The 13,227-nt window shown below is 33.0% G+C and overlaps 1 protein-coding gene across 1 annotated transcript; it reads left to right on the top strand.

Moving 5' to 3' along the window:
• Positions 1–3,666: 3,666 nt before the first annotated feature.
• LOC140882982 (uncharacterized) lies at positions 3,667–6,047 on the top strand. The gene is made up of 4 exons (XM_073289259.1): positions 3,667–3,809; positions 4,622–4,809; positions 4,905–4,968; positions 5,301–6,047. Exons 2-4 carry the CDS (start codon positions 4,658–4,660, stop codon positions 5,598–5,600), a joined length of 516 nt encoding a protein of 171 aa, XP_073145360.1. The 5' UTR covers positions 3,667–3,809; positions 4,622–4,657; the 3' UTR covers positions 5,601–6,047.
• The last annotated feature ends 7,180 nt before the right edge of the window (positions 6,048–13,227 follow it).

The following is a 13,227-nucleotide window of genomic DNA, read 5'->3' as shown; positions in this document are numbered from 1 at the left end:
ATGATTATCCTACATGCATTTTTGAAAGATTTTTTTCAAATAAAGTGCAAGGATAATCATGTAATTTTAAGTCTCATGTGTAACCCAACGTATAAGACTTTGTGTACACGTAGCATTACCCGTATGTTTAATTGGCTAAAACATGATTAAGAGATAATCTGATGGTTTTGAGGAATTAAGGAATGAATTCGGAACGATCAAGAATAGTCCAGTAGAGCTTTGAACTTTGGAAGGATCGGACGTTTCGAACAGAGTTCGGAAGCTCCAAGGTGATCGGAACCATAGTTTTGGGTTCGGAAGATCTGGTATGATCGGAAGCTCCGAAGAGCGATCGGAAGCTCCGATTGTCACCGAGTGCCAGTTGTCCAAGAATTTTGTAAGCAGTGACATCATGGAGATCGGAAGCTCTGAAGTGGGATTTAAAGCTTCGATCTACTGTCGACAAGCGTCCTCTAGAAGCCAAACACGTGGTTGGCGGAGAGAGTTTGGAAGCTCCGATCGTGCAATAGAAAGTTCCGATCTCAGTTTATAAATAAAGGCCAAGAATCCGATTTTCAAATGCTCATTTCCCTATTCTCTCTCTCGTCCCTAGCTCTTCCTAGTCAATTTTGGGGGCTTTTATGGGCATTGTTTCGAGGGCCTATCGATAGAAGGCACCTACCGGGGTGTGGCAAAGTTGTGCCTAAGTTTTGGAGGCAATCGTCACCAGCGGGCTGCCGACAAACACAAAATATAACTGTGGATCCTTATAAAGATTAAGGAGTTTGTAATAGTTTAGTTAAGGATTTTATAGCTCTATAAGTGATATAGTGTATATGTGATTATAGCCGGGACTAGTGAGCAGGATTTGCTAGGTTGCTCTTATTGCTGAGATTAAGGTACGGACGTATTATCCGAGATATCAGGTTGAATATACATGTATTATGTTTGTATGTTTTCTGTGGCATTATTATGTGCATTGATATTATGTTGCAAACATGTACACGTTGAGCTTTATGCCTTGCTTTGCATAGCATATAGTAGGGGTCACTCAGCCTCGTATTTTAGTGGATGGATTTCCATGGACTTGGATCCAGTTATATCCACAATTTTATGGTATGAGAGTCACCTCCTGATGCGACAGCCCAACGCGCTACATATCATGGCGCCTTGACTGAGTAGTGTTTTGGATAGGTTTTCCGTACCCGTCATATTTCATTATGCATGCATGGTACATGTATATTCGTAATTTTGTATTGAGCGTTTTATGGTTATGTCCTTATTATTTTGTGTTGGACACCCTATTAAATGAGACAGGACTAAGGTTGGATGGGCTCGGAGGTAGCGTAGGTGAGCTAAAGTGGTTCCGTTGACCTTATCTTTTCCTGTATCAGGTTGATAGTTCGGATTTTATAACTATTATTTTCGATGGGGTTGTATAATACTATTTGATTTTATCCCGATTGTTCTGCGGCGGCGTTGTATTTTGGTTCTAGTTTTCGCTGTTTGTTTTAAATTATCGTGCTTTAAGTTAATTGCATGCTTACGTTTTGATCAGTTAGTGATTCCGGGTTGGGTCACTACATCCACGGTGGAGGCTAATCACGTAGCACGTCAATCTTGGATTGATCCACAACTAGGCCAACACTAGACACAACATAGTCCAAGAAGAGTACTCTATCAGCTAGGGGTGATCACGGTGCAGTTTGAGCGATTGTATCACTAAATTCAAACCGAATTGTGATGTATGGTTTGGTTTGAAAAAAATTTTTTGATCACGGTTTTTTTAAATATAAAAATGCATATACGGTTTCGGGCGGTTTCGGTCGGTTTCGGACGGTTATATGGTTTTTTCTTATGAACAAGTAATGAAAAAAAACTTACAAATAAAAATTTTTTTTTAATAAAATAGAAGCTAAAATTAAGTTAATAATACTAATAAGAATAATGATAATAATAAATAAATAAATAAATAATTAACAAGAATGTCTTTCAAATAAAAATATAATCTAAATTATGTAAAATAATATTATAGAATTAAAAAATAATTGAACCATGCAATCTTATTCAAAACAATATCAATCACAAAGAAAAAAATTAACATTTTAGCAAATAATTGGTATTACTTATTTCAAAAAAATTTCGAAGTTTTCAAGGGAAAAATACTTATGGTTGACAATTGAGAAAATATAATGGATTATTTGACTACAGTTAAAATAGTGAGATGAAATTAAATTTTATTTAATATTTAATTTTGCTCATATACTAATTTTTTTGTTTACAAAATAGTTTTAAAAATATATTTTTTTCCAGCCTCCAATTTTTTCCTTAAATGTGCATGCATCATGAATGAGAATATTAAAAAATAAATTTAAATGTGAATTAATATCATTAATTTTTAATTCCTCAAGTTTCGATTATTATATTTAAGTTTTTTTGTAGCATCATGAATTTAATATTATTATTTTGAACATTGTGTATAATTGAGTCAAATTTGGACAAAAATTCTAAAAAAATTGTGTTTTATTTACAAGTTGTTTAATGTTAAATATATAATAAATAATATAAAACTCGATCATAAATAGTAAAACATTAAGCGGTGCGGTCGACACCATTTTTCATTCAAATTACCATCACACCATTATATGCGGTGCAGTTTGATTGTTTATTTTTCATTCGCGATTTTAGTCAAAAAAATTACAATTAGCGATATGGTGCGGTTCGGATCGATCGGTTTGAGAGATTTTTTTATAAAGTTTGATCACCCCTACTATCAGCCATAAAAGAGCACTTAAGAAGAGTGATGTAAGTGATTCCTGACGCAATCTAAGCAGGATGCGGCCGATTGGTTGCGAAGCCCCATGCATGAGATCAATACAGGGAAGAATCTATGCTACCATATGGGCACTGCCCATATGTTAAATCCAACGGTTGTTTTTTTATTTTCTTATGCATTTTAGATGTTCATAGACATTTTTTTTTAAAAAAATTGCTTTTTAAGTTTTAATTTTTGGTTTCTGAAAAAAATCTAAATTTGACTTTAAAATATGCTTTTTAAGCACTTAAATGACCATCCAAACACCTTATAAACTAAAAAAAAACATTTTTTTTTTAAAAAATATTTTTTGGTCTGGCATTTGATATCAAACTGGGCCTAAATGATTTTTAGGCCTCACCTCTTCTCACTAGGCTAAAAGGGTTAATGAAATTCTACCATATGAGTAATACCAAATCAACATCTCAATACACGTGCATAATTAATATTATAAAATTGACATAACAAATCATAAATTATTAGATCTCATAATAAAATAATATCCATAAAATAAGTTGAACTAAACCGGCTAAAAGATCATTGACTAAACGAAAGGGTCTTTAGTGCATTGGACCGTTGGTTTTTGTTTAATAAATGTGAATATTAACTTGCAATAATAAATAAATATAAAATAAAAAATAAATAATTATAATAATTTATACTAATTAAATTCTATTTATTTACTATTATCGTTATTATATTTCAATGGCACAAGTAGGGTCACTTTACTTATTTCAGACTTTTGTCTCAGTTGTTGTCTCCCATGCACGATATTGAAATTACGGATTAGCCCCTAAATATCTCCTTTTTTCCAATTCAACACCTTTTCTCCTGTTTCTGCTTATAAATTCCATGTGACCCCTTCATAGCGAACCTTCCTACGAGTCTGACCGTTTACCCCCATTGGATTTTTTTTTTCTCTTTCTTGGTTATTTATTTCTCTTTTGTTTCTGCTTTTCTAGTTTGAATCCTCCCGTTTGGAGGAATCATACACAATTTTGTACAGATCTTTCAGGTAAATTCGATCTTTATTTCTCTGTACTTGGCCGTCTCTTCGCCTCTGCTTAGCTATGAAGTTGGTGGGCTGATTCTGGGAAAAAAAAAGCTTTTTTTAGTCATTTCTGAAGAATTTTGAGATGTCCCAGATGGGATTTTGCTTCAAATTTTACAATTATTGGTGTGGGTTTAATCTTGAAAATTTTGTTTCGAAAAAAAATTAAGTCTTTGATCATAAAAGTAGGAGCTTGATTTGTTTTCTTGCAGCTGCTTTCAATGATATTTTGCGGATCTGCGCAGATGGGAGGATTTTTTAAATTGTAGTTTTGATTATGTATTCAGTAATTTCTCCATACTGCCAGCTATTTTTTCTGCAAAATTTTTCTGAAATTCCAAGAAAAGGCCATACTTCCCACATGGAAAATCTTTGAGTCACGAGGATTTCTTTCGTTTGATCTGTTATGCCTCGAATGATTTAGAACATAAAAAACCAAATTTTCGATTCCTATAACAGATCTGAATGGGTTTCTTGTTGAGTTAATTAAATAATATTTTGTTTCCTTGAAAAGTATGTATATTTAACCTAGTGAAAAAGTCAAAAACCTAAGCCGGCGGCTCGTTTCTTAGCTTTTCATCTTCTCCCCAGTTGACCAAATCTCGATTTGAAACAAGTAAACCAAAATTAAACTATTTATTTATCCACCACTGTTGTTTTTTAGAATTTAAGATTTATGTGAGATTGCTTTCACATCTACTGTTTATGTGTGTTCAAATCATGTTTTTCCTGCTCAAGAACTCAAGATCTGAGCTTTCTTTGAAATTATCGATCAGGTTTCAAGGAATTTTTCAAAATCTTGGAAGAGGAAAATGAATCGGTGTTCGATCCAGCGCAACAGCTTTGTTTCCTCCGATGAGATGAAGAATGCCACGGTGGTTTGCCCAAAGCCACGGCGGCTCAGCCGCATCGGAGCCACGGTTAACGACCCTTCTTCCATGAGGTCTCGCAGATGGCATGTCAGGTTTATAATTATACTTTACTGCCCTTTTACTCTATTTATTATACGATTATTTCTTTGATTTTTTTATATTAATTATGTATTGATTTTTTCAACAGCTATCAGCAAGAAATTTGTGATGTAAAAGCTGGAAACGAGCTGCTGGACATCATCCTCACAAAGGTTTGTTTCTTGAAAAACAAATTTAAAACTTAGTTTTTTGTTAGTTTGAGGATTAGATGGATCATTAATTTTGTGTGGAGAGTATTTCTTGAAGAAGTGAAGTCGTAGGAGAAACACATGATTTTGGTTAACTAAGCTTAACTAACACACCACTACTTGTTTGTGGCCTAAAACAAAGTTCATGTCTTAATCACGTGAACACGAAAATGCCACTTTTTCTGACCATTCTCGAGCCTATACAATCACTTGATGCAAGAAAATGGTTTGATGTATATTTCTTGTTAGTTGTTAGGTTAGATCTAACAAGAATTTGGCATCCAATCAATTTGCAGGGTGGTTGCGCTGAACAATCAGTCACACAGTACGCCTCGTCGCCCCCGTTTTTTTCAGGGTCACCGCCGAGCCGAGTATCTAACCCACTAATTCAAGATTCACGATTCGGGGACGAGAGATTCGCCCCGGTTTCTCCACGAGCCATCCAGGCCTCATCAGGGCTCGGACCATCCCCATCTTCCAATCGGAAAGGCGGATTCGTCTGTGCTAACTTTGGTAGCAGCCCCACCATTCGTGTCGAGGGATTCGATTGCCTCGACAGGGATAGGCGTAACCATAGCATCTCTGCCTTGGCTTAAATCACATAACCTTAAACACGACATCACGAATTTTTGGTCATATCGACGAGTACAAGGGGGAATCAGTCATATTGATCATTTTGTCTAGTGTATATACGATTATGTTTCTTTGAGTGTCTTGTAACTAAGGGAATGCTTCTTGTGTAAGTATATGAGAGAAGTTGTGTAGGAAGAAAAATAAGTTATGTAAGGGCCTTTTAGGTATGTATGAGAGCTACCCTTCTTTGTAATGGTGTAAGTATAGGAGATGAGAAGAGGGAAGCTTGTTGCAATAGTTGGCGATTTTCGGGTTTAGTTTTGGTATTTCGTGGAGGAAAAATACATGTGAAAAAAGGGAATTTGTATATAGTTGTTATGGAGTCCACATCATTTGTAGGCAAAATTCACTTTGTATATGTAATATACTAATATGATTTCTATTTTTAATGCCAAAAAATCTTCTTTTTGTATGGTAAATTTCCTCTTTGAATTTTTAGTTATGGGTCATGATTAGGGATGCAAACGAACGGAATGCTCGATTCGACGTTCGATAATTTTAAATATTTTGGCTTGAGGTCGGCTTGAAATGAAGTTCGAGTTCGGTTCAAGATATTTGAACATATTCGTGAACTATTCGGATATTATAGTTCGAAAAGCTCGAAATGTGTGAAAAAGTTCAAAATATATATATATTTATCATATATTTATATTATATTAAAAAATATTAAAGCTCGCGAACTATTTGCGAATTATCGAACAGAGTAAATTCGGCTCGAAAAAAAGTTCGAACATGTTCGAATTCGGCTCAAGTTCAATAAGCTCGAATACAAATCAAATATTTATCGAGCAAACTCGTAAAGCTCACGAACAGGTTCGGTTCGTTTACACGTTTAATCATGACAAGTATTCTAGTTGAGTGATGATTCTTTGCTTCTTTTCAACGCAAAATGCTCGTTTCTTTAGCCATTCCTTTTTGGAACCACATAGACGGCAATTTTGATTCAGTTGGACTGGTTTGAATATTTAGATTAAATTGAGTTGAATTTGATCGATTTCATAACGATTTTGTATTATTTTACAATATACTGTATAATAATTATTATAAAAAAATTGAATAAAAAAATTTTATTATAAAAATTCATTGATGGTTGATAGCTCATTTAATATAAAAATTGTTGGAATTTAATGTCCAAAAAAAATAAATCATTTTAAGGAAAAATAACATACGATTGTTGGATCTTTGATTTACAAGAAAGTTTTTCGAACAAATTTCACGAACCCTCTTTTGTTTCTTTTGCGGTCTTCGAAATATTATCAAAATATTCTATCACGCGCACACTTTAAACTCTTTAGGATGATTATGACGATGTTCAGAGACGGAGCCAGAAAAATCAAATAGGAGAGGCGAGATGAACAAACATATATATTTCGAGAAAAAAATAATTACAAGACAAAATATTACTTCAACACAATAAAAAATCGTCAAACAAAAAATAAATAACTTATATAAAAAATAAAAAAATTCAATGTGCAATTGCCAAAATTATCGACGTCTCATCCATTATCTGATCATCCATAGCAATCAAACCTACAAAACAATACAAAAAATATTATTTTAATCTTATAATACAAATAATATAATAAAAAAACAGATAAAATATCCATATTTAACTTGTTTATTATGTTTATCTATTTTGATTTGTAATCGACATTTTTTTGTAATCTTAAACTCATTAATAATTGAATTAGTACCGAAAGTTTGAGCAATCTCCTTCTCAATATAAATTAACAATAATATGTTTATTTTTACTTGGGCCCCTCTCCCCCTGCCCCTCCACCATGACTCCCTCTACTCCTCGGTGAATATTTTTTCCAATAAATTTACATATTTTTAAATATAATTTAAGGCATTTATTTAAAATTATTAGTATTATAATTTTTTTTTTACAAAAAAAAATAACATAATATTCAACATAATTAGAAGAAGCTACCGCAAACTAATTGCATCGTAATTATCACAAAACAGTTCCAAATATTTTCAATTTATATATTTTTTTTGTATATTTATATAAAAAGCTTTTTTTTTTAATATTATCCAGATTTTAAATAAAATTTTGAAAGGGTTTTGACAGCATGAACTGTAAAAATACTAGAAATAATTCAAATAATTTTTTGAATTAGTGTTATCTCTTAGTGTTGTCAACACTTCAAGACACATTACGCAGTGGAATAAAATAATTAAAAGTAAATTATACGCAGATATTTATGCACAAATACTAAGTACTTGCGCGATGCTTCATGACGAAATAATCACTAGAAAACAATTCAGTTTACAAAACCAACTAGTGATTGTGTATTAAAACTTACTTTTTTTCAACAAATTGAGAAAATAAATAACTTACTAAAAACTAGTAAGAACTATAATAGAAAAACCAATAGAAAATTATATACACATGTGCCGAAAAACAAAAACCAAAGAACCACATTCAGAACAACACTCCACTCGCATGTTTTTCGGTGTTTTCAACACTACTCGGCAACACAGTGTAACTGTTATGTGTACTTTAGAAATTCTTCAGATCTTCAAAGCTTTTCCTCATGAATTCCTACAGTAATTAGCGTTTATTCTATGTGTATTTTGCTCTCTACGTTCTGCACTAATTGTGTTGATTTCATCTCTTTAAATAGATCTTCAATATCTTGAGAAATCCTTCCTTGAATAGAATCCTACAAAATATCAGCTCTGTCTTGAACAATTTTCTGTTCAGCATGAGCCATTTGAGCTCGTATTGCAGCAGCATTTAGAAAGAGTTGAAAAGTGTTGTGAATGTAGTTGGAGGGACAAACTCAGTGTTGGCAACACTGAGAGCAACACCATTTCATGGTAGATCAATCTTACGATTTTCCCGCAGCAAACCAGGAGCAATCTTGATAAGCTCAGTTTCTCCAATCAACTCTTCATCATATTTTTTCTTGTATCCCCGAGACTTCAACATCCCATAGATCAACGAGGGAAAAGGTAGCTTAGTTGCCTTCCAGCCACCGTCTCTGAAAGATGTAATGGTGTGAAACACTTTCTTTCCAAATCAAAAGGGGCTAGATTTCCAATAACAAACAGAACTAAGGCTTGTGATTTTGCAACCACTGTGGTGTTTGTGGATGGTGTCCAATTGCGAATGGCCATCTTGTACAACACAGAAAAGAATAAAGTCAACTTCACAGCAGGAAGTTTGTCTGGATGCACTAGAAATTTCTGATAGTCCTCTTGTTATTAGTTTGGTTATCTGATAAATATCTTTAGTGATTGCATCATCTTCGACATCAGGAGTATGATAATGTTCATTGATAAGCACCGGAGTAAACTCATAAAATTTTCCTCGAACATGAATCTGACCAAACTTGGCAGATTCTCCATTCCACGTACTTGTATTGATATTACTATAAAATTCAAGTACAAACGTTTTTGAAAATTGCACAGCATTTGTAACTGTAGATAACAGTTCATGTTGTTCCAAAAGACGTACAAAATTCCGTTTGTAAAAGGCTTCTAGATCTATGTTCCTTTTTTCCCAACATGCTCGAGTAGAATGTACTTCTCATTCATCAGCGGAAGTTTTCAAATAAAACTTAAGATTGTATGCCTTGGCAGGATCAATCTTAGTGTCAGATTCCGCATCAGTGTTGTTCTCGGTGTTAGCAACACTGTCATCAACAACTTGGTCTTCATCACTAGCAGATTCATCAGATGCATCATCATCATAATCTTCTTCCTCAGAACTTGAAGAAGATGAACTACAAACTTCTGGGGCCTGTAATCCTCATATTCTTGTAGCATTTCAGCATCTGGTTCATCATCATCAAATGAATTAGGGGAAAAAACAGTTGCCTCAACTCTGGCTCATCTGATGCTATCCATGAATCATCCGAAAAAGCAAGCTCACTTGGAGCAGCAACTTCTTTGGTTGTTTGAACAACAACATCAGAGGGCTTAGTAACAGCAACAACATCAGAATGAGCACGAGATTGCTTTTTTTTTTTTTCAGTAGGAATCTCATTCGACGAATCCTCATCAGTAGAGGAGTCTTCATCCTGAGATTTTGCGGCAGTAGCAGAGGTTTTAGGTCTCGCAACCACCTCAAAGTCTTGATCCAAAAATCATCTCCAGATGAAAAATATGGATCATCTAGAATGGGTCGTGCAGACTCCTCCTTTCCACTAAATCTCTTGGTGGTGGTAAAATCGGGATTGTAACCCGCTTGGCGTTTGGACCTCCGCTAATTGCTGTGTTGGGAACACACGATTCAACACTGAGAAGTCAGGAGGATTTTCAATGTCGATTTTGTTCTCGGGTTCTCCAGGTGAAATCTCTGCCAACGGTGTAGGTTCAATGGCGAGTGGAACAATTTCGAGAGTAGGGTTTTCAGTGAGAACTTCCGAAAACTTTTCTCCTCTTGATAACCCATATCCGATCAGATTTCGTGAATGTCGAAGTTGTTCCCTGCCATAATCAAAAAATTTGAAAGTGAGGGTTTCAGAAAGATTTTCATAGAAATTGAGAAAAGGTTGAAGACGATCAAGAAAATAACTCCAATCTCCACAGTGATATAAATATATAGAAATAAGGAGTTTAAACGGTGAAGAAATCTCTCACAATCCCCGATATCTGACTTGATAATCTCACCTTAACAGTAACAATTCCTCAACGGGTAAAAATCTCTTAATTATGAAAATTAACTTTTGCAAATTAAAGAGACCCAAATAACTCGACTTAAGATTAAATCAATATCTCCCAAAAATAACTACACATAGAGTTTAACATCACTGAAATATGTTCTATCACAAACAATTTAATTTTCATAAAGTTGGACAATTTTTTAATTTTTGTTCATCTTTGAACTTCTAACCCTTAGCACGATATGTTCATAGTAAGTTCAAAATGCATGACCTATTTTCTAAAACATAATGTAATGATATTAGATCAAGAGTACAATGCATGCAAAATGTGTGAATCACGTGTTAAGCAACAATATTGACAACACTTCCCAACGACATTGTAGTCTTTAAAATAATCAAACTCAAACCCAGTAAGTTCCATGAAAGTCCTTTTCAAACATATTCCTAGCACATTAATCGCAACATTTGTTTAGACAAAAATAAGAACCCTAAAAAATTGCTCATATACATAATTCATCCGAATCCATGAAAAGTTCAACACCTAAACTCTATACTGTTAAAGTTTGTACCTTTGAGTTACTTGAATGTAGTAGAGCAAAGGGATGGGCGTACGTGTAGTTGAGAAGAAGCCAAAAATGGGAAGATGTTATCGAAAGAGAGAGGCACCGCCGCCGCCAAAGAAAAGAAGAAGAGGCGGATGAAGAAGAACGTGGAAAAGACAAAAAATTTGGGGCTTAGGTTAATACTTAGAAAATATGTTAGTGTTGGGATCGATAGTTTGGGGGAAATAGATAGTTTGGGGGAAAGTAGTATGAAATTTTTTTAGGTTATGTTTGGATGGAGACATTTGGATTTGAGGGCGGATTTCAAATAAATGGATTTTTGATCTCTTTTTTATTATTAAATCTCTTGCTTGGAATAACGTAGAATTTCAAAGTGAAATTTTAAATCCATTGATTAGTTGCTTGGCTAAAAAAAGAAATTCAAATAATAAAAAAGTCTAATATATTATTCTTTATAGATTTCAAAATTAAAATTAGTATTATGATTATAAAATAACCATGCTCAATTTAAAATAATATAAATTTAAATTTTATTTATTTTAATTGGATTAAATACTAAATTTACAAAAATAAACTTTAAACAAAATATTTATGATTTTCTAAAAATATTTATATATACTTATTATAATTATAAACTTCAATTTCTTTTTCATCATATTAGTAACATAAAAAAAATATTTTCGTGCAATAACTCTACGATAAAATTAAAATTTAGTAACATATATTAATAAAAACAATATTGATAAAATATTTTGGAACAATAAAAAAAAATATAAAAGACTTTCATAATACAAATTTCAAACAATGGTTTTTATGAAAGAAAATACGAGAAAATTCCAACTACTAAATTCTTCGACGAGCTCGATATTCTTCACAGATTTGCATCGCTAAATTTCTCGAAACGTTGTCCATTCCTTTGTTGTTCGAACTGTCAATATTTGTTCTTCTTGATCACCCGAATAATTTTCAGTCACAAACAAATTCTCGGTCCACTTCATCTAATAATGGATCTTCCGTCATCTCATCACGGACAAAGTTATGTAAAATGCAACAAGCATTGATGATTCTAATTTGTGTTTTTAGATCATAAAAGCAAGCAAGTGCGCAAAATTGCCCAATTTTTTAAGCAAACCAAAACTCCTTTCAATTGCATTTCGTGCGGAAGAATGTCGAGGATTGAACAATTTTTTATAATATTTCGGGGTTGTTCCCTCTCCACTCGTTGAGATGATAACGAGTTGCTCTGAAAGGTGCAAGAAAAGTAGGACCATTTGTATATCCAACATCAACAAGATAATATTCATCTAAACACAATTTACAAAAAAATGACTTTGGAGATTGCAAACCTTTATTTTAAAAAAAGTAAAAAAATAAAAAACTTAGATCAACTCAAGTATTTTTAACTTACTGATATCAACGTTTAAGCCATTATGTCTACTCATTGCATCACGTAGTACTCGAGCATCAATTAGATCCCTCCTATCCAGGTAGCACATATAGAAATTTCAAGTTAGCATCGCATGCTTCTAATACATTAGTACACAAATCACCTTTTGTCACTCCTATATCGACTCCGATCTTCAGTGGGAACTGTGCGCTTAATAAATGTTCTAACTAATGCTCCCACTTCATTATAGAGTTCTCATTAATCAGTTCCAAGAAAGATGGAAAAATAAATAAAATATTTATAATTATTTTGAAATTTACCGAGAATCATTTCCACTTGTCAAGATCTTTCTCGTGACGTATTCCACTTGATTGTTGCTTAATATAGAGATTTCCTATTTTCAAAGCCGCCCGCTATATGAAATTGCCTACTAACAGTTTCTCCTAAGCGTCCAAATATGGCTTTAATAATACTATGTTTTTTTATCATGTCCTATAATATGTAAAAAAGATGCCACAATTTCTTCTAATGTTACATTTTTTGTAACATTTAAATCTCCTTCACAATGCAATATATGACATAATCTATTAAATCTTCTAATGTTTATACGTAACTGGCTCATACAAGCAGGTCCATGACTTAAATATTTCATCCAAATTGACCTTTGATAAACCCTTATATGATCATCACTCGTTGACAAATCTTTGATGATGCCATATTCCAATAATTTCAATAGGAACATTTACCAATAGAATAATTATTTTTGTCTCTTCGTCGTTCATTTCAAATTTATCTCATGAACGTTTTCTTCTCATATGTACATCTTTTTCAACAAGATCTATTTATCCTAAATTTAAAATACAATATAAACGTTAATAATAAAATAAAGATGAACATCAATCTTTCATTTATACGGCCTAATTAAGGATGCACATCAATCTTGAATTTTGTAGTAATTATTTTGTCAATTAATCCAACAAATTAAAAAGAACATTTCACCCTCTCGTTGACTACACATTATTAT

This window comes from Henckelia pumila, chromosome 2, assembly GCF_033568475.1.
Source record: "Henckelia pumila isolate YLH828 chromosome 2, ASM3356847v2, whole genome shotgun sequence".
In the NCBI taxonomy this organism is placed as follows: Eukaryota; Viridiplantae; Streptophyta; class Magnoliopsida; order Lamiales; family Gesneriaceae; genus Henckelia; species Henckelia pumila.
Note: the sequence above shows the minus strand (reverse complement) of the source record. Positions and strands in the feature narration are given on the sequence as shown.

What these genes read in the sequence shown, in the direction of transcription:
- LOC140882982 (XM_073289259.1), top strand. Translation starts at nt 4,658, where the DNA reads ATGAATCGGTGTTCGATCCAGCGCAACAGCTTTGTTTCCTCCGATGAG. An exon ending in TCTCGCAGATGGCATGTCAG is followed by an intron (nt 4,810 to 4,904) that starts GTTTATAATTAT and finishes TTTTTTCAACAG; the next exon opens with CTATCAGCAAGAAATTTGTG. An exon ending in TGGACATCATCCTCACAAAG is followed by an intron (nt 4,969 to 5,300) that starts GTTTGTTTCTTG and finishes ATCAATTTGCAG; the next exon opens with GGTGGTTGCGCTGAACAATC.